The sequence below is a fragment of the Geospiza fortis genome, unplaced genomic scaffold, assembly GCF_000277835.1.
Source record: "Geospiza fortis unplaced genomic scaffold, GeoFor_1.0 scaffold192, whole genome shotgun sequence".
NCBI classification, from domain to species: Eukaryota; Metazoa; Chordata; class Aves; order Passeriformes; family Thraupidae; genus Geospiza; species Geospiza fortis.
The window spans coordinates 9,133,733-9,155,974 of NW_005054315.1; the positions used below are offsets into that span (position 1 = coordinate 9,133,733).

A 22,242-nucleotide genomic window follows, 5' to 3' on the forward strand; every position below is an offset into this window, starting at 1 on the left:
TAAAACTGTGTCTTCCAATTACCTTTTTTTTCTGTTTAATGACAGGTTGAAGCTGTTTATTACTTTGTTGTGGGGGATGTTCCAGTGAACACAAAGCAGCTACTCCTTGAGAAAGTTTCAGATGTCTCCTGTCCAGTCAACATGGTGTCTTTCAATGCTAGGGAAGATGAAACTATTATTTTTCTGAAGGAGTTGAGCCACTTGGCCTCTGGCAGGTATGACAAAGAAGGACAGTAAAGATGACAGTATTCATGAAGTTCTTTGCTGTTAGAAGTGATATTGGGACATACCTGAGTGTAACTCATGAGGAAAATGAGACAAAGCCGTTCAGTAAGTGATCTGGGTATATGGAAATAGTCTTAAGATATATGACAATGCAGGCCCTTCTTAAACAGTCCAGATTTTTTTCTGCATATGTTCTCACTGGCTTGCAGAAAGGCTATTCACTTTTTATGCCCAAAATCATCTGTCATCTGCCTCTCTCTTGAAGTCTGAAAAAATCTGTTCAGGGGAAATGGTCACAGCATAAACTGAAATAAACTTTTGTTGTGTTGCTTTGTACATTAGTACAAAGCATTACATTACTATCCACAAGCACCAGAAAAAGAGCTAGAGTTTTGTTGGGTTAAGTGCCGTAGAGACAAGTACTGAAAAGGAGATGCCTGTCCTAAATGAACAGCTCATGGAATAACAGAAAAATGATGGGGTGTTATTCTTCAAGCCTGGTTGTGTGGAAAAGCAATTCTGTAACATGCTCTCTAGCATCCTTTTGGTATGGTTGGTGAAAATTAATATATTCCACATGCCTTTTGTCTGCTTTTCCTGGGAATCAGCCATATGGTGAGAATCAGCCTTTAGTAGAAATGAATAAGATTACTTAAATCTTGATTCTGTTATCAAAATAAGGAAAACAAATGAACAAATACAAGACCCACAAGACCAAACTCATGCTCAACAGGAGTCAGTAGGTGTTTCTCTGCTTAACAGAAGTCACCATACACTTTCAGACTTGTGAAATTGCTGCTAGCTTTTTCTGTTTCACTGTTGTTTGTGCAAGAGTGGGAAGCCCTCCAACAGTAGAAATCTCCCAAATGACAGCAGAGCAATTGGTAAGATGACAGCTGCTTAGCTCTTTTGTAGCCATCTGTGTTTAGAAATAGCTTTTAGGAGATGGGAGAGTCTGCCAAAAACAAGACTGGGAAAGTGTTATGTTTGCTCTGGTCTGATGTGTGTTTAAAATGATTGTGGTCATTTTAGAAGCATGGTACCTCTATGGTACCAGATACATTGCCAGTCACTATCCCTCATTTTCTTTTGGCAGTGTTTATACCTTCTTTATTAAAGGAAAGTGAGTGTTTATTGTATGATATAGACAGAGGCAAAAAGGGTTGTGGCAGGGAGCTAAGAGGATTTTTTTTGTTTGATACTATTCTCACTGTCATCTTTTTGCATGAGTCTAGCTTTTGTGCAGAGACTTACAGTGCCTGATAATAACTTGCTGGTGGATGATTGCCCAACAACTGTGTATAAGTTTAAGTCAGCTTTCCCACAGGAACAGCCAAGTTCATGGGCTTTTCATGCCTTGAACCTGTTTCTAGTGTACTTCTGTTTTAGAAATGCATCTTTCTCCTGCTCTGAGAGCTTCTCTGTTTTGACAATGAGGATAAATAAAGTCTGCTTGTCATCCTGATTTGTATGTCCATAATGAAATAAATGTTCCTGCTAGGCTTTCAACTGGGAGGATAATCTGATAAAAAGGTGTTAGTGTCATCTCAGACATCTCAAATTACATGCCTGCTCAGCCTCTTAAAAGCATTAATTAAAAATAAATTTCCAGGAAATTGAAGAGTAAGGTGCTTTGCAGTTAGTAGTATCAAAAAGAAAGAATATTCTACATGAGAAGACTTCAGAAAGTACATAAATGTATATAAAAAGCTTGAAAATATTAATCTTAATTAATATAATCTTATTGTAGTGGAAGCTTTAGATATAATTCTGTAGTTGTGTGTATGAAAAACACCTCTTTAAAATTAGAGAAATATTTATGTATTTTGTGTACTGGTTGAAACTCATTTTTTATTACAGATTCCATGCTTTTGCTGAGAAGAATAACTGTAGAGATGCTACTGGACCTGAACTAAAATATGAAGAGGATGGAAAAGGATTAATTGCCTTGAACTCTGGAAAAGTGAAAGGGAGAAGGCCACTAGGTAGACAATATAAACCCCAAGATTCCACTGATATTATCAGGAACATGTCAGAATAGAAATGTTGTTGAGGAACTTGATGAATATAAAATCAGAAGAAACCTGTAGGTGTGGGTGGGGTGAGGACAGGACTGCTCTGGAAATGGAAATTTCTCTGTGTGGGAAGGAGAGGGCAAGGAAAAGAGAAAAATGAAGAGAGTAGAGGATGTGCATGTGAGAATGAAAGAAAAGTGAAAAAAGGGAGAATATAATTTATTCAGGAATATGAAGAATGGTACTTGTGTGCTTATGCCAGTGACCTTGTGGAAATGTATGGAGAAATGGTTAAAAGGAAGAGGAATGGTGTGGCAGACCATATGATACAACAGCCAACATCAGTATAGGCCAAGTTCATTGGTAATATAAGGGGATTAAATCAACATAAGGCTTACTTGCTTGTCCCAAGAATTTGTCACAAAGGCAAAAAGCACAGTAAAATGACCATAAAGAAGGCAATGCAAAGTGGTGGTGGGTGGATTGATAGAAAAAATACCAGGAGGAAACAACCAAACTAAACAGTTTCACTGGTGGGTGGAGCTGGGCAGAAAGCTCAATGTGTTTCATATTAGTCACAGTGCTACTTCCTCTGGGTAAGTGTTCAGTGGGGGACTGGACTGTGGTTTCAGCCAGGGTGGGAGGAGAGGGGCTTGTGATGTGAAGTGAGTCTTTGTGTGTCAAATCTGATGTCTTTCTCAGCAGAAGAGTTAAAAAAAATATTTCTTTTAGGCATCAGAAATCTTAAGATGTCTTTAGTCTAGTGGCTCGACACACCTACCCCCTTCTCTGCCTTTGTGCTAGGGGCATTAGTGTTCCCCCAAAGGTGGAACAATGTTATCCTCACTGTTAGGGAATGTATGGCATAAGGTGGATTTGGTGTCTCATGTAAGGCTGTTTGTCAGTCTTGGACTGAGTGGCCCATATTTGGGTCGTAATGAAGTTTCTTGCATACTAATCTATCCTTCACTAGGACCATGATTATTACAGCACAAGAGAAAGAACCATTGTGGGGGGCAGAAATAAAGGAGTGAGTTATCACCTGCTTTTTTGAGTCATGAAAGGACACTCATGGCTCACCCATGCAGAGTTTAGAAACCAACAGCAGAGTCTGCTTCTAAATGCTGTTGTTTCATACTAATGCAGAGCAGTATAATGATTGCCTTCAGTCTGCTGTGAGTGCTTTCTTGCTGTACCACATTTGGGGGTGTGCATGGGAGGAGCTGCCTCCCTCTTCCCCTGGGGCAGTCAGCCTGTTTCAATAGATGAGCCTAGAGCTCCTATATGACTGAAATTACTTCCTCACCACTGTTTCTAAAGCTGAAGGCTGAATAGCTTTAATCACTCAAAAGGGCAGTAATCCCCTAGAAGTGCATTGTCAGTTGTGTCTTATTGCTATTATGGAGTAGAATTTACACATTAAAAAGGAACACAATTAGCTTTCTGCATTTACTGAGTATTACAAGCACAGCCGTGACATCACTGGCAGCCAATTGGAGTGTTTCAGTCATATGCAGAATCTTAAGTCCTTTCAGAAAAGAAAACACATTGAAGACATTATTCTGGTCTGTGTCTGATTTCTCTTGTTTCAGAGACTCCTTCAAGGGCGTAGTAATAAGGCAATAAAAATAAAAGTGTCGATTACTCACTAATGGGCTCTGAAACTGGTTCTTGGATATGTGGCATAAACTACGTAAGGAAATAAATAGAGAATGAACCAGAGATTTAATCCTCCAAATGTGATGTTTCTAAAAACTTAAGGGAGGCACAGGAATATTTTGATTATGCTCCTTTTTGCACCACAAATGCGACAGCTGGAGGGTGAAACTCATAACCATGTTATATGGACTGGAAAAGCTGTTTTAGCAACATCTGATAGTTTCTGGGTATCCACTGAATATCAGCATTTTGCAAATACTGGATATTTTTATGGTGATTCCTTTTCGTCTGCTTAACAAAACAAGTCAGAACTATTTAAAATTTTAGATAAGAGCTCAATTCTCCCCTCTTTTGCATCTTGAGTAGACATTTAGAAAGCTAGTGTGATAAACTAACAATTTTTTGACACTCATTTTGAGTGGGTACTCAGGATCAAAACAGGTGTAACTCATTAAAGAATTAAGGTCCTTTTGCTGGCAGCCTCAGATTTACTTCTGGCAGAGAAATGCTTTTACATAAAGCCTTATTTCACCAATGTGATTATATCTCCTCATCCAGCACTAATTTTCCTGTTATCACTTCTGCCTACATTCTTTGTGCAGTTTATTCATCTGTAAAAAGCTGTAGAATTAAGCAATCTTGTTATGTAGTTAAAATTATAAGTGGAAAGGAAGTAGCATTTAAGTTGGAAGTCGAAGACATAGAGGGCAAGGAATGGTGGAAGCTGTGAAGAAAAGATGTCTTTCTGAAAAAGGACACATTTGTGTCATCTGCTTGGAGTAACAGGGTGATAAGTGCTACATAGTGCTTGAAAAGCAACAGTGCTTTGAACTAGATCCTAAAATGAATAGAGGGTCCTTGGTGGCTGACACAGAAACAGTAAATTTCTGTGTAGTGGTTTCTGTGTGGTGGAATAGATGAGCTGGCAAATGTGGAGAAAATGCAAATTGACTGAAATCTGGATTTTACTGATGTGATAAATCCAAATTGTCTGACCTCCTTGTGAACAATATAAGGCTCTGTTCTTAGGTGTGCTTGATTTTTCACATTTGGGGAAATATGATAGGGAATATTTCAGGTTATTGTGTGTAAAAAAGGAAAGTGTAAGAGCGTCATTCTCCTGTATGACATTGAAGTCAATGAACTCTGTGCTGTTTATGTACACTGACGTGAGAAAGATTGAACCCTTCCTTTGGAGAGCCAGAGTAATGACTGAAGAGTAGCTACTTTTCCTAGAAGCTGTAGCGAAGATTATTGCCTCTGCTTTTTTCTTGCATGTGCTTTGTCTAGTTTTAGCAGCCTAACCTTGGCCTAGCAAATCTCTTTGCTAATGTGTAGAGAATGATGCAGATAGCTGTTCTGTGATACCACATGGGATACAAAGTTCATTTGCTTTGTCCATTTGCCCAGTGGAAAAAGGGCAGGATTGGGCTGCAATCAGTTGCAGTGCTGTTTAACCTGGCAGGTATGCAGGTAAAAGCTGTGGACTACCCTCTTACGCTTCTTTGTGCTTTCATTCATCCCCCTCTAAGTGGAGATTTTTAAAATCGATGCTTAAGGGTATATTGCTGTGTGCTGCTGCCACGTGGAGGCTGAGAAAGGGACTGGCAGTGAAGAAAATCAATTTCCCCATCTTCCCTTGCCAGCAAATTCATTTTCAGATAGATCCTATTTCATTATATTTGGATTTACTTGCTTCCACGGTTTAAGTCAGATATTCAGACAAGTAAGAAATGCTTCTGTTTTCCATGATTTGCTTTTGTATTGGTATTTGCTTCCTGTTTCAAAGATCTTGTAGGTATTTTGGATATTTTGTAGGTTTTTTGTTTTTTGGTTTTTTTTTTTCAAAGCAGGATTATTTCATTAGCAGTATGGAAATCAGATTGGTTACAGTGACTTGTAAAACCGGGTGAGTTTGTTTGTGGGGAGGTACATGTGGAAAAGCTGCTTCTTTTGAGATTGTCTGCCAGTTAAATAACTGGGAAATGGAAATGAGGGCAGTTATGAGTTTCCATGTACACGTGCAAGTGTGGCTGTGTTTTTGCTTAGGTCTAACATCTTGCTTCTCAGTTCATGGGTGTCAGCAAAATGCTTCTGCCCCTTGCCACAGGCTCTCCCCACAACCTTCCTCATCCTCTTCCTCTTTCCTAGACCCTCCCTTATGCAGAGCAGAAACGCCTTTACCTGCGGGCAGGGCACTCCTGGAGCATTACCAAGGGTGAGGTGCTCTGCAGGGTCAGGATGGCTTTGGGGAGAGCCAAGGGAAGCTGACTGTGCTTGGCCCAGGCTGGACATGTGCAGCAGGTTGTTCAGGCCAGTCCTCTTGTGTGTGACAGGTGGCCACCCTCCTGCCATTGCAGTGGGGCGGGTTTTGAATCAGAACTGAGGGGTCCCCAGAGGTCTGGCTCTTACACTGCCACCCAGAGCAGCTGGGAAGGTGCTTCATGGCAGGGGGAGCCAGGAGGGCCCTTTCTCTCCCTGGATAAAGTAATTTTTTAAGACAAGATTATTCCTGGGACATGAGTGCCTGAATGTGTACAAGAGACAATGGCTTGGAGTGGTTATGAACTGCACCCTCCAGAGGGGTGACTTTCTTTGGTTGGTGGTCCCCCAAAAATGGCACATCTGAGGTGTGAGCAGAGGGAATTTAAACAAAGTGAGGTGCATGCTTTTTTGGTCATTTACCAGAGAAGTGCTTTGAGGGATGGGCCACAGCTGAGAGCCACATCCAGAAGATGTGCTGCTTTGCATGTAGGTTTTGATTTTGGGGGTTCCATTTTGAAAGACACAGGCCACTCCTTAGCTGTAGGGGAAAAGAGACTGAGGCAGAGGCGCAGTTGAGCTTCCTGTGTAGAGAGAGAAAGCTGCTATGGATATCACTGCTTGCAAACTTCTGTCCCAGTTGAATCCTAGAAAAATGTTGTTGGAAAAAAGGTTTTGAGCAGCTGGAATTTTACAATGTATAGTTCTTGGTGCCTGCATTTGTCCTGTGTAGCAAATGACATCAAGCACACTTGCTTTGAAAGGCATGCTGTGCTACAAGCATAAATGAGGAAAAAATATCTTCTCATGTAATACCAATTCAATTCACCTATCTTAATGGGGACAGTAACAATAATCCTGTAAAACTGATAAGTCCATAGCATCAACTTAAGGGGAAAGGAAGCAATACAATGATATAATTGTTATTGATTTAGAGGTAGTTAAGTTTCTTTAAATATTTCTTTAAATATTTTCAAATTATTAAAAATATTTTAAAATGTTAACATGTTCATAAAATTAAATCTGGATGACAGTAATTGACAGCTTGTGGAGGATATCAAGATTTATTTGGAGACAGCACCACTGGAACTGCATTCTTAACAGCCTTAAACTTAGCACTACGTTCATGTATGGTGTGAATGCATGTGTTTGCATTTCTGGGGAGAGATTGCTTATAAAATAAAAGTTAAATTCTTTCTGAAATATTTGAAGGGAGTATTTTTCTTAAGTTTAGCAGGTAATGATTACAGACTGTGGGGTTTTTTTTTCTCCCTTTTGTGTTTTATGTTGTGGAATTATCTGCCTTACTGAAGCTTTTTGTGATTTGGGAGATGTTGATCTTTTTCCTAATGGCTGCAACAGATGTTTTGAAATGCAGGAAGGTCCCAGGAGATGGCAGTGTACAATAGCACAATTCAAAATACTTGTTGGAAACTGAAAGCATTTCACAATTAAAATCGAGTTATTATTTGTATAATTTTAGTATTTTTAGTATTGGTATTATTTCTTTCAGAAAGTTTATCAAAGAACTGTCAGCCTACTTTTGTAGATAAATTTTCGATCTTACCTTTCATACAGTGAACCATCACTGAATATTAGCTGAACCACTGGATGGTAAGATATAGTTTGCCTTGTTCAGCATTTCTACATGCAATTTATTAATAGGTTGTGATCTGCAATAGTTCGTAACCTGCATTTGTGGTTAGTATTGCTGATGATTCAGTTTCTTTTAGGTTTTTACTGTAACAGTGCACACGGTTTCTCTGCATTGTCCAGTATTGCAGTTTAAACTCTGAGAGTAGCTTAATTTACACATTTTTAATAGCAGTCCTACTGCTTAGGTATACAAGGTGTCTCAATTTTAGTAGTTTATTTTATGAAATAAATAAATATTTTATTATTTTCATCAAGAAAGACATATCTGTTGAAATTGAGAAAACCTTGTCTCAATTCCAGCTTTGTATCTTTCTAATTCTTTTTGAAAATACAGCTTGGTAGTAAATTTTTTTTGGTAACATTTGTTTATGACTGTTGAAGATTGTTGGGAGGAAAATAAATTTATCTTTAGCAAAATTTCATTAGATAGTCATCAGGGAAAGAAGATTTAAATAAAATTAATAATGTACTTTAGGATATGGGAAGAGTCAAAATTGTCTTCTCTTTAAAATGTCAAAAGTGGGTTTACTCTTTGGAGCCAAGTTTTCCAATGAAGTCCAGGGGGCAGCAAGTGAATTTCATTGTGGATTTTCCTTATTATTTTCCAAGAGTGTTAAAAAGTATTTGCTTCCACTGTGGGAACAATCTGTGGCCAGATTTGGAGGTTAGCTCCAATATACTAAACACCTCTCATATCCTGGAGCCAGGTTTGAGTCTTTTTTTTTGAAGTCTGTCAGGGAACAGCATTTTTCATTGCAACGGGATCTCAAGAAAACAAGGTTATATGGCAAGATCTGGGTATACCAATGACTTTGTTGTGATTGAGGAGTTACAAATAACTGAAATTATATAAAAATGTGAAGTTCTGTTTGTTATTTCTCTTGCAGTAGCTGGTGTCTGTGAAGATGTGTTTTTGATCTGGAAGGAGCTGGAGGAAGCCAGGAGTACAGTGAGACAAGTTCAGGAAATGTTACCAGAATCTGACCAGTCTGCTTCTCAAGATGGTATTATTTATGTTTCTTTCAAGACAGCTACCATTGTATTAATGATCAGCATCTTTTTGTGAACAGTTTTGATTGCACATTGGTTTGGGGATGATTTTCTCCAAAATGTCTGTTTACAGGGTATAGCACCTATATGTCTATATAGCACTATAATAGTTATCTGAACTTAGGATTGCTTAAAACTTTCCAAGTCTCTGTTTACTATGGCTTAAACTTGTTAAACTTTAACAGCTCAGGCTAAAACACACCATTTTTAGTTTACCAGTGACTAGGTTTAGAAGTTACCTGGATTTTAGGTTATGGAAATTATTTGGGGGGTTTTTTGTGATCTCTTCCTGTCTGCCTGAACCAGTAAATCTTCCATTTTTTCTACACAATGCTGAGGAAATACCTTATCCTTCTCCTATCACAGTCTTCTTGGGATAGCCTCCAGCCTGGTAGCTAGTTCATTCCACATAAAGGGAAGAAGCAGGGGGTTTGCATTTTTGTCAAGGGCAGAGATCTGAAAACAATTCAGAATAAGGACTCTGACAACTCCTGTCTTAAGAAACATAGAGGAATACCTACATTTGTTCATTCAGTCCATGGTTTCTGCCATTATGTCTGGCCAAGAACATGACTCATTTGTTGTTCTGTGCATATTGATTGGATTAAACCCTGTTGGAGACAGAAGCGTAGCTGGTTTCTGAGGTTCTGTTCTGGAAGGCTTTAACAAGGGACAGTGAGAGGCTACTCAGTCCTGCAAAAATGGGGATGCTCTATGTAAAGCATGTGGAATAAAGAAAACAACAGTTTTCTTTTCAAACCTGTGTGAGCACATTTGCAACACTTGTTGTTCTAAGAACCACAAGTAATCATAAAGCAAAGTTTTCCACATGAACAGGCTCTGATTGTGCACCTGCCCTGATGTTGGCTGATCTCTGTGTGTGTAAGGGCAGTAGATGCCTCCAGAGGTTTATTTACAGGCTCAGGATCTCACTACTGTGGTCATTGTAGCTGCATCTAAACTGAGTAGACATTTATACCACCTTGGTCCACCAAATTAAAGTGTGACAGAATAAATCCACCCTGCTGTGGGACCCACTGCATTGTCATTTGGTCTAGGTGTGATTTATTGGGATAGTGATGAGTCAGTGGGGAATCCTGAATCCTATTGTTTTATTTGTGTTATCTGTATACTGGTGTCCAGAGTTGTGCAGGTCCCTACCTTAAGATAGTCCTTAGAAAATCTGTGAAACAGTATGACATTGTAGTTTGTCTTTTACTTTAAATAGCCATCTCTAAACAGATTAATGTTATTGTCTTGACTGCATTTTCAATTATATCTTCAGTTGTCTCATTTTCTCAAATGAATCTCCTTGAAGTTAGACATCTTATTCAGGATTACTTTCTGGCATTTTGTAATTCAGCTACTAAGAAAATTTGTTTTAAATGTTGATCCTCTCACTATTTATTGTCTTTGCTCCCTGTCTTCTGGTGGTTTTCTTCCAATTACAAAGAAATGTGTTGCAGTGAGTTTTCTGATAAGAAAAAACCCTACAACCAAAGTACAGACTATTAAAAATCACTCAGAAATATCTGTTCACTCCAATGCTGTCAGAGCAAGTAGAGCAAGTTTGAAAATGTTGATTCCAGTATCAGTCTGGTTTTGACAATAGCTTATCCAAAATGAGCCATGTTATATAGGAGATTTTGTTTGTTTATTTTCTTTATTAGCAGACAAAGGTGATCATCCATTATCAAAACATATAACTGATGAATATTTGACTTCTGAGAAGTGGTTGCAGACGTATGGCTTGAAAGCTCAGAAACTCACACTGTATGATGCACTTGCTGATAGTGTTTTTCAGCATGTAAATGGACCTGTTGACATAAACACTAAAGCAGAGGATGAATGTTCACAAACTGATGCTGTGAGTATTGTTCCTTTTCCCTCATGTCCTATGAGTTGTTTGTTTTTTCTTTTAAAGCTTGAAAACTTGGTTGATGGATAAATTGATAATATAGTGTATAGCATTGTTGTTTTGTATTTTTTGTTAAAATCAGATTATTAATTATTGAGACAGAATAACAATGTCTCAAAGAGCTTTTTGAGAATGACTGCTTTAAGGACTTCTTGCTGGTTCACATATATTCTAAAAGGAAGAATCAGGACTGGCTTAATCAATGCCTTGGTTTTCTTTGTATTTCTGTGGGCTGGGACAAAGATTTCATGTTATCTTTAGAAGATGTGTTAGTCTCAGATGCTGCAGTGTCCTCTAGTTTGTTAAGAAAATTTGGATTAATTAGTCTTCTATTTGTTTTTCTCAAGCTTTACTATTGACTGTTTGGTAAGCTTCTGGTTTTTACTAGCTGCAAGAATAAAACCACTTTCTATTGAATCTTTCTAGGAGCAAATTCTGTGAACACCATATCTCATGCTTATTTCTACTCCTGTTCATGTGCAACAAGCATGTATCTTTGAAGTTTATTCCCCAAATATTAAAGGCACTGCAAAATAGTATGTTTTTCACATGAAATGTGTTTTTCTTTTTTGTAGGAGACAAAGAGGAAGATAATTCATGCAAGATACTGTGACAAGTTTGTACATACCCTCTGGAAAGATGGATCTGTAGTTCATGTACATGTTACTACAGAAAAGTATAAGCAGTACAAAGAGAAAATGAGGACAGCTCTCAGACAAGTGGAAGGAAGGTTTGTGTTCTTCCACATAAAATCAGTTTGATCTCTTTACATGACTGTTGAAAAGTTTGACATTTACTGTCATAATAAGTTGAAGTGGTTGGTAAACTGACAGCAGCAGTACTAAGCCAGAAGTCTGTTTAAATCAGAATCTTGTATGTTGGGTTTCTTAGTAGCCATAGAAGAAAACTGATGAAGATTTTGAACTTTTGTTCTCCTTCTGAAACACAGGTGTGAAAGTCAGTTTGCACATTTTTGAATTACTGCTAAAAGTGCCAAAAAGTATTGGGACTATAAGGTGGCAGACAACTTCAAGAACCATCAATAAAACTTAGTAAACGTTCATCCTGTGTACCTAGGATCCCTTGTGACACCAAGAAGCACAGCTTAGCTTGTGCCTGTGCTGATGGTGGTTATCTGCCCTTTTGGCAATTTTGTGTTGAAGACAAGTTTGAACAGTCTAGATCAGAGTCAGTAATGCACATGATCACATGTGTAATTTACATTTCCGCAGCCATATGGACACAGGTTTTGTATGACATCCACAAAATAATCGGTAGTCTAAGGAAAACCTATTGTAGAACAGAAAAAAAATGTTGCCCTCTGGTTTGTATAGTAGGACAACAAGATGCCTCGCTGAAAAAAGAAGGATGCGAACCTTTATTTTATTGGTGCATTTTTCATTTTATTTCTCCTTCCCTACCAAAAATATAACAATCTGATTATATTTAGCAAGGTCAAACATGGTTGTGTTATTCCTTCTAGTTTATCTTTATCTTACTTCTAGTTTATCTTCATCTTACTGTATTTAGGATAACATTTACATACTATCAAAGGAAAATTTGAGATAAGCAGTTTTGGTGAGTATGAATTTTTGAAATCCAGGTCAAGATTGCTGTTTTGAATGTTTCATCTGAATGTTAAAAAGTCTTGGTAGACCTCATCAAACACTTTGGGTGAAATGACTAATGACAAAATATAAATCAGTTGCTACTGTAGCAGTATCCTTATATTTCCATGTTATAATTTTTCTGAAATCTTCTGTGGAGATGAATATTTTTCCCAGGGCCATGCCATTCCATGTGTTAAATGTCTCTGTTTCAGTGTAGATAAGTATTTTATTACTCTCAAGGGAAATCAGATTTGGACTTGCTGCATCCATTACTGAGGAAATGTTCTTGTGCAGAACAGTATGTATGCATGTATTTAACTGACTGGCACATTCTAGTCCTTTTTAAAATGTAAATCAAACTCTGTATTTAAGGCTCAAGGTCCACAAACCATTGAAGCATCTGTGTTATATGAAGGCTCTTTGAAGTGCTTAAGTTCCTTGGAGAAGAGATTCTCAAGTGGTTTCCTGAGAAGGGAGCCATAGTAATATAGACTTAAATGATTTTCTGAGATGAGTCTGGAAAACAGATACAGGGACCATGGTTACATGTTACTTCCACGTTGTTACATGTTGCTTCCACGTTGGATTTCCTAGCCCAAACTACCTGATAACTGACTTTAGAAAGGTGTTGTATTGTTTTCTATTGAAATAAAAAATTAATAAAAAACTAAAACTGTCTTGTGAAGTAGGGACAGGGGACTGATTCATCAAGGGCTTCTGACAGTCACTACTAACAGGTCCTTTGGGAAAGAGAATAAGAAGTACGGCAGTGACAAAAAGATCCTACCTTTCAGATTCTGATACACAGAGCTCCAGAGATGTTACAGAACAGGTTTTGATTTTTTTTTTCCTCTCCCAGGATTAAGTGGCTTCAACAAGGAAGCAGAGGGCTTTTTGGGAATGTGTTTGAAGATGATATCTGTATTCTTATTGATACATCCCAGTCTATGAAAAACAAGCTGCCACTAGTGAAGGAAAAAATATTTCAGCTAATGCAGGTATGATAAAGGGATGACTCTGAAGGCTGAGGAACATTTTAGAGTAAACTGATCTTTTCTGGATAGTTGTTACTCCACTTTTTCTTTATTTTGAAAAATTTTTTTGAAAACAGCAGCTTTATAAAAATATTTAGATTTTTCTTCATGCGCTCATTTTTTAATTAAGAATTTATATTTTCCCCTCATTTATACAACTATTTGAAAAAAGCAAGAGAAAATACTAAAAATTAAAATTGCTTAAGTCATTCTTTCCCTCAAGCCACCTCATTTCTGAAGAAAAGAAAAACAAGCAAACTAAAAAACAAACAACAACAACAATTAAAAAAGCCAAACCAAAAACAAGCTATGCAATGAAACGCCTTTTGGCATTTTCGTTTTCACTTTTAAGCAATGTCATTCAATTCCATTGGCTTGTTGTGATTTGTAATGAGTGTTCTAGATTCACTTTCATGCTTCTACAGTAGAGGGTGTAGAATGTTTTGGACTTCTTGCATTTTACAGTGACTCAGAACTTTGCACAGGGACTGGCAAAGTGCAGGAGTACCTCAAAAGCTGTGAGTACTGGGAGACACACCTAAGAAAGGATTGTCTTGTCTAGGGTTAGAGGTCTGCAATGATGTCACCTAAGCTTAATTAATATTTCAGAGACATGATTAGTTTTAAATTTCTTTTGTCCTAAGAGAAGTAACTGAGATGAAAATTCAGTCTGGCATTGATAGCAATCATTAGTAGGACTAAAAAAATTGAAACTGTGACAGAGACATTTTTGAGCTAAGTGCTCAAGTCATAGGACATAGTATCTTGTGGTCCTCTAAGCAGATCAGCACTAGAAATATATTAGATACTGTGCCAGAAGGTTTCACAGGAACCTGCACAAAAATTATGATGAAAGGGAAGCAAAGACTTCAGGCTCTGAAAGTTTGTACTTGCTTGCACAAATCTTCCCCAACTTATAACTTCTGTCCAAAAGTAGCTTCAGCAAATTATTTCTTTTCTCCTGCTGTCCTAGTTGTCCTTGCCAGTGCTCTTTATATGATTCTTGTTCTCCTCCTCTAAATCTTACTTTCTTTCTGATTTCCATTTCCTCTGGTAAGCAGTGATAATCTCTTTTTTACACAACTGGTCATATCCGGTTTCATCTCTCTCTTTCATGCCCTCCTACACATTTGCTGTTTAAATTGTTTCAGAAATATGAGTACATGGAGACTTACTTTGGGAATTTCAAGCAATCTTAATAGTTGCAAGCAATAAATGTCTCTGGCTTTGTATGTCTCTCTGGACACCATATCTTTTAATATTATTACAATAATAATATTAAAAATATAAACATAATTTGAAAATAATTTAATATTATTGTAATAATAATAAAATATAAGCATATTTAATATGTTATAATAATTTATTGCAATCATATAATTAATTATACGATAATTAAAATAATTGCTATTACTTAGTATTTCAGGATACAAGTATTCTTTCTTTTAACAGTAGGTAAAATTCAGATGCTGTCTCTTGCAGGAGCAACTGAGACACAAGAAGAGATTTAACTTTGTGAAATTTAGTGCCCAAGCAGTGGCATGGCAAGAGAAACTTGTTGAAGTTAATGAGGAAAATTTGCAAGATGCTTGGCTTTGGATAAAAGGTCTTGAGGTAATACAGCAGCTAATTATTACAAAGAGTTTGTAATAAAGTGTGTTTGTTTCTTTGTTTGTTCAAAGTTGTGTATGTTTCCCCACTTTCTGTATGCTGGGGTGATTTTGCATAGACTCTCTTTGACTTGAGTAAGCTGACAATATAGATGATGGATAAAATTAAGTAGATCTGAATACAATGTGTTTGTCAGGTATAATAATCCTCTAACAATGGGCCTGTTTAGGAAATCATATTAATTCAATTTGCAGCTTGCTGTGTTTAGTAGCCAAAATGTGAGCATTGGCCAATTTGAATTCCTTCGGAATCCTGTAATTGCTCAGACCCTGCGTTTAAATTTGTCATTCTTGCTGCAGGGCTGCTGCATGGGTGAGAGGTGCTGCTGGCTAACTTACTGCTCAGAGGTGGTACAGGAGACCAAAGCCAGCAAACTGGAGAAGCATTTCTAGTCCCTTTTGGTTGATAGACAGCTAACTTTAGGTGCTATAGAAACATGAGAACAAACATACTCAGACCAAACATCAATCTACCCAGTATTCTCTCTCTGACAGTGGACAAAGTCTGAGTGTTTTTCCCTGAAAAAAAAACAGAATTGCTTATAGTCAGTCACAGTCATCCACCAGATTGTAACTATCAGCAGCTTTAGGACCATTAAATGTGGACCGCAATGTTATAAACACAGGACTAAAAATCAGTCGTGCAAAGGTATAGATACATCCCACATTATGTTTTCTAGCACAAACCCCCATGTTCATGTAATAAAACTCCTCAGCATTATGACAGCTCTTCTTCAGCCTTAATGTGAAATTCCTGGGGATGGGGGAATTGGGTAAGCAACATAATACCTCTGAGACTACAAAGCAAGATCAATAACTTGGTATTCTCAGAAAACACTAACAGACCAACACACAGAGAAAAGGAAGTATTAGTGTGGCCTCCCTGAGCAGCTGAACACTTGTAACTGAGCTCATTTAGCCTTATTTTGCTGCCCTCCTTGAGGCTTGAAAACTTGTCTCTGTTTAAGTCAAGTATGTTGTACAGCATCATGAAAGTTCAATAATATTTTGAACTCCCATATTTTGATACCATCTTGTATATGCATTAGTGAATGGCCTTTTCCATCATTATTCATAAAAGTATGAATTTTTGATTATAAATTTCATTCTAAGTTCAGATCTTGATATTGAAATGGAATAGAAAATGGCACAAGAACAGGCTACTTTCTTTCAGAGATGATATGTGCTGCTGACCTTTTAACCTCTTTTAAGCACTGCAGGCATAAGTCTGAGATCAAAAAGCTATCTACAGTGAAGGTGAAATGAAAAGGGGAAAATTGCTCTGGAATATTCAGAGTAGATCCTTTGGTCCCATTTTTTGCTCTTTGGTTCCAAGATTATGAATAAGGAAGCTGAGCGGTAAACAGTAACTAACTGCTCCTTAAAAAATCCTTTAGATGTAATAACATCTAAAATTTTAGTGGTAGTACTGTCATATAGTTGAAATATGTAATTGTTGTTTAAACACTGATAAAGCTGGTGTTTATTTGTAACAGTAGCAATTGAGAAACCTAAAATGAACAGCTTTTACCATAAGGTACAGGGTTATTTTCTGCACATCATCAGCATCCACCCTATGTTCCCATGATGTAAAAAGAAGTGAAGGAAGCTGTTTTGTTTTAAATCAGTTTGGCCAATGTACACATGATAATGAGCGATATGTCTAAAACTTTATAAATACTAAAACATCAGGAGTATTAGATAAATTTAACAACTTTGGCTGGTTATTTCTTATGAGGGGGTACTGATAAGAATTGCTTGTGAGTCAGAAGATGAGATAATTAGGTAGATGAGCTATCACATTGCCTGGCCCATACACTCTTTTGTAGCCATACAGAGTAACTGTCAGAATGTACCTTGTGTTCCATTTCACCTGATTTCCTTTGCCCTGGTGGGAAGGACTGGAAGAAATTTTAACACAGTTAATAGGACTGAAGAAACAATGATATCTCTTAGCAAATATTTGCATGTATGGGTCAGTGTTAGATATTTACATTTATCTTCTGTAATGCATTATATACGTGGATGCTGTATCTCTTCTTACACCACTACAATCCTCACTGCCCTCCAGAACAGTACTCAGGTGTTACACAAGCATAAAACAGACTCTTATCTTTTTAGAGGTTTTGCTTTGGTTCCATTAAAAGGCTAAGACTTGATGAAATAATTTTTCATACTGGTAAACTTTACATGTATCTTTAGTTTGGAAGGTTTTGTGTGCAATGTTTGAAAGGTGGACAGTTGAAGACATGAAATGTAGGGCTTAGGTTCCTATGCCATGAAATGCATTTTATTAAATTTACTGTGAGAAGAAGAAAGGCAGATCATGATCACTAAGTATGTGAATGACATAGGAAAAGTGCTAGTATTACTCCAGTGGAAATTTTTAGTGAGCACAGCATTAGTTTGCTGGGCATGTTTTCTTGTTAACTTTTTTGTGCTAAAGTATAAATGGTACTTACATTAATGTGTGAAAGGGGTAAATGGGAGAGAGTTGGGAAAAATATGTTTGGAAAACCAAGAGTTCCTTTACCAGTTTTGGAGAAATAAAATTGTGCAACTCTTTTGAGCAACTTTTGAACTGTCTGATTAAGTAAAATATGTGTTTCAAGGGAGTGTGATGAGTGGGCAAGCAGGAGCATCAGTGGTAAAAATGAAGAGAATGCATCTTTTGTCTTACATCTTCCTATCTGTTTATAGTCTTTTAGTGATTGCTTTTACTTGTACAGCTCAGATTGCTGCTGCCAGCATTTTTCCTCTGTGTGTTTGCATAAGCACTGAATACCAATCTGGTATCAATTTATTTTACATTGACACTTGCTTAGCTTTTGTTAGCTACATGACATAAGTGTTTTCACCATTTTATTAGTCATTTTGCTTCTGTATTATCCCTTGAATCAGTACACTGTCATTATGAATTTAAGAAGAGAGGCAAAGAATTGTTTGTATTTATAGCTGTTTCTTGGTCTTTTTCTCTTTGGTTTCTTAGGTTGGAAGTTCCACAAATACACTCAAAGCTCTCCAGATTGCTCTTGCTGATACTGACACTCAGGCTATTTATCTCTTGACTGATGGGAGACCTGACCAGGTATTTCAAAATGAGAAAACAGAAAATGCAGAAAAGAGGTGTCAGCAGTTGGAATTATGAGATGAATGTCATGCCTGCAGTGCTGAGTCTTGTGGAGTCTCTTGGATGTTTATTGGCATTGTTTCACAGTTTTTCTAGCTAAAAACATAAATGAATATTTTACCAAAGAATAATTTGGCTTCATGTGCAATTCATATTCTTATTTTTAATATTTTTATTAAGTTCAAAATTAGGGAATAATAATTTCTTTTTACTTTGTTAATAATGTCTTTTATACCTTTATTACAGTTAAATAAAGGAAATGGCTGATGTTGCTTTTAAGTATTAAAGTTCAACCAATACAAGTATTATATCGCAAGCATTACTTAATTTGTCAAGATTTTTGAGTATTTTGAACAACTGAAATGTTATCAGAATTTAGAGAACTGGGTCAATAATTTTTTTCTACCAGATCCTTTAGCAGTTTTGGAGATGGTAGATCTACTTTTTCACCTAATTTTTATTTCTTTATGGGAGGAGGAAACTAGCTTTCCTATTTTCTCAGCCTCTACTTTGTTTCCTGGTATTGAAACAACTTTTCATTGAACTAATTTGGTTTCTTAAAAAGATCCACACTCATATACTTCCAAAAATATTTTTATATATATCCAGTGATACTAAACACTAATGTAGTAGTTTAATTTCCAAAACATTAGTAATTTATTTTAAAACTTCAGAAACAAAGAGTACTGATTACATTACAACTTATATCATGTGCCTTAATGCACTTATCAGTCTTTCAAACTGTTTTAAAATAGGTCATTTAGCTAATTTCTGATTGAAATAGCAATCTGTATAAAGTGGATGCTTTTAACTGATCTATATCTGTCTCTGAGCAACAGAACAACTGATTAAATTCTTACAAATTGTTCATGTTTTGATGAATATGTTTCTAGATGCCACATTTTTAACATAAAGGTTTTTTTTGGTTTTCAGCCCCCCCAGATAATTTTAGCTGAAGTCCAACTTCACTGTAAAATTCCCATCCATACTGTATCCTTCAACTGTGATGATATAGAAGCCAATAAATTTTTGTATGATCTATCTACTACAACAGAGGGAAGGTTTCATTATTACAACATTTATTTGAGTGATCCTGATACTCCAGAGTTTATTTTTGTGAGTATCTGAAAATCAATATATTTGCTGCTTCATGCTACTTTGGAAAGCCACATGACTTGCACTGTTGTGATTTCATATTACAATAGATTACTCAAAAAAGAGAGGGTTAATCCTAGTCAGATTTTATGTGATATGAAAGCAATAATATGATAATAATATGTTTTGCTTGTAAAATTTTTCTAAACAACAACAAAAAGGACTAAATATAATGCAAATTACATTTGTAGTGCTATTGTTGCAAACACATTCTTCCTCTCCTGATGACCCCCTCTTGAAAACTAAAATAATAAAATAATTATATATATATATAAAATTATTAATACCTAAAAGTACATGTAGACCAAATCAGCTCTGGAAGAAACACGAGATCTCTGCTGTTTCAGAAATAAGTTACTGTTTAAAATGAAAGTATGGTTTGTATCCTGTTAATAAATAAGAGAATGCCAAGCTGAATTTGAATGATAATGATTCTATGGATTTTTGTTACAAGTTTGTTCTACAGTAGCTGCTTGGGAGAGATCTATAAGAAGTAAGATGACTAGAATAGCAATCATCTATCAAGTGTGACTAAGCAGCTCAACAATCCCCAAAAGGAAATTTCTGAATAGACTAACAGAAACACATATTTGAAATGTATTCTTGCTTTTAATTAAAATTAACACTCAGTGAATTGATTGCATAGATTTCAGAAATAGTGGTAGTTGAACCATGAGAACAAGACAGTACTGGGAAATTTGAACCTTACAGACACCAATTAGAATGAAGATGTGAAAATAATCCAGCTCTTGAAAAATGTCACTGTACTGGGCAATTTCAGTGATTCTATTGGTGTGGACTGTGTGACACTGCTCACATTGGAAAAATGAGAGCCAGAGTCTGTGTTGTACATCTCCAGACTTGGCCATGGTAGCCTGTGGTCCTGTGGGAGCTGTACAGGGATCATTGCTGGAATTTCCTTCCTGTTTCCTCCTCTAGCCTAAATGATTCCTAGTCAGTTCCAGTGTTCACTTGAAGAGTATGTTTTTTTCTTCCCTGGGCCTGGGACAGTATGTGATACAGCTGAGATCTGTAGAATAACAGGCAATGTACTTTGTGTTGTATTTTATTTATTTGCTTATTTTCTTACTTGCTTGAAATGAGTCGAGCTAGTGACCTCATTACCTTATTCAGAACTACAGCTGTTCATATGTCAAGGGGAGCTGGCTAGTTAGGGAATGCTTGCCATTTTCCTACAAAGGAAGAATAATTTGAAAGGCCATAATGCCAAGCACAAGAGCCTACCTGAAAAAGTATACAAAATTTGGAAGCTGTCCTGAATCCTTATTCAGAATTATTATCAGAACTTGCATCATTTCAGTTCAGAAATGAAACCTATTTTGGAGTAATTGTACTAAAAGATTTGATTTTCTTTTTGTTAGAATAAAGACATATATCTTTTGAAAAGAGAAATTGATCAAGGAGAGAAAGATCTAGAGAAAGTGAAGACCTTTCATGAGAAAAGTCTGATGATGAATCCTTATAGTGAAGAAAATTATCTGGAGAATAAGTATGTCCTCATTGTGTTATTTTGTTAATGATAGGTGTAAACTATCTCTTACATTTTTCCTTTTTAAAAGATGGTTGTTGCTTTCTTACTCTCAGGGGTTTTTTTAACAGCCAAGGTAATGGAAAAGAAAAATCTGGAAAAATTAACTAATACTGTGATGCCTGAAACAAAAGTATCTCAAATATACCAATAGTCTCAACATATTACGAATAATTAAAGCAAAGAGGGGAAATTATTTCTTTGTCTCCAACACGTGGTCAAATTGGTCCCTCTGACCTAGAGAATTCACAAAAAATTATTGTCATCTAAGTAGAGCTGGCTTGATACCTCATGACTAAATGGCTGCTCATTGGAATATGCTGATTGAAACATGAATTATGTACAAATATACTTGTGTATTTATTTGTGCAGTGATACTAAAAATGTTAAAAAATTAAAAGAATTAAAAGAAATCAGATTTCTAAGACAGAAATCTATTTAAAACAGTAAAAGAATGAAAACAAAGTAAAAATTATTACAAGTGGACAGTGATGTGTTATGATTTCATGTATGAAAGGGCAGGTAGGATGTCCAGTATGAAAATATTTTTAAGTGTTTATTTCAGAATTTGCATATTTTATGTTTTATGAATGCTGGGATGTAGATATATATGTGTGTGTATATATATATATATGTGCATATGTATGTATTGGCAGATATTCTCATTGCTGGTGGTAGTTACTTAGCCCTGGGATTCAAAGTAGTTATTAGAGAGTACTCTGTTGTTATTCCAAATACATGAGTGTTATCTTAAAATAATTGAACATATTTTAAATAAACTAAGAAATTACATTTAAAAAATTAAAAAACCTAAGAATATTTTAACTTGCTTTGAACTCTCCTTTGAAATGCATATTAGTATAACAGAAAATATTTTGCACTGTTCAAAGCATTTGAAATCTTTGTTTAAATTGCCGGAAAACTTCAGCTTAGTGTTTTTTAAACTGGTGTTACATATTTGCAGTAATTTCTTTTTGTCACTTACAAGCTGTAATCACAAGCAGACACACACTGTGTCCCTATTTCTAAACACATTAAAGAGCTGAGTACCTCTCTTAGGAGTAGGCCATGCTGTGCTTCAGAAGAACCATCGGCGCCATCACATGAGCAAACCAGGCAAAGCACTGCTGCCAGTCCAGCCCAAAGAAAGAAAGCATTATATGCAGGTGAGCTGTAATTCTCAGCAGAATTCATTCACTAACTTGAAAAGATTCTGTTGCAAATAGCAAAAATCATCCCTCATTTTGGGAACAAATTAATAGTTTGCTGCCTTAAGTAATCATCATTTTGAAAATCTAAACTTCTCTTC

The 22,242-nt window shown here is 36.3% G+C and overlaps 1 protein-coding gene across 1 annotated transcript in view; it reads left to right on the forward strand.

Annotated features, from left to right (window-relative positions):
• VWA3B (von Willebrand factor A domain containing 3B) overlaps window positions 1-22,242 on the forward strand; it is a 58,681-nt gene that overhangs the window by 13,909 nt on the left and 22,530 nt on the right. The window contains 11 exon segments of the mRNA XM_005420011.3: window positions 46-215; window positions 2,086-2,210; window positions 8,705-8,821; window positions 10,538-10,734; window positions 11,361-11,515; window positions 13,255-13,393; window positions 14,912-15,043; window positions 18,089-18,187; window positions 19,163-19,345; window positions 20,767-20,894; window positions 21,993-22,099. Coding sequence (XP_005420068.3) covers window positions 46-215; window positions 2,086-2,210; window positions 8,705-8,821; window positions 10,538-10,734; window positions 11,361-11,515; window positions 13,255-13,393; window positions 14,912-15,043; window positions 18,089-18,187; window positions 19,163-19,345; window positions 20,767-20,894; window positions 21,993-22,099 — 1,552 coding nt within the window.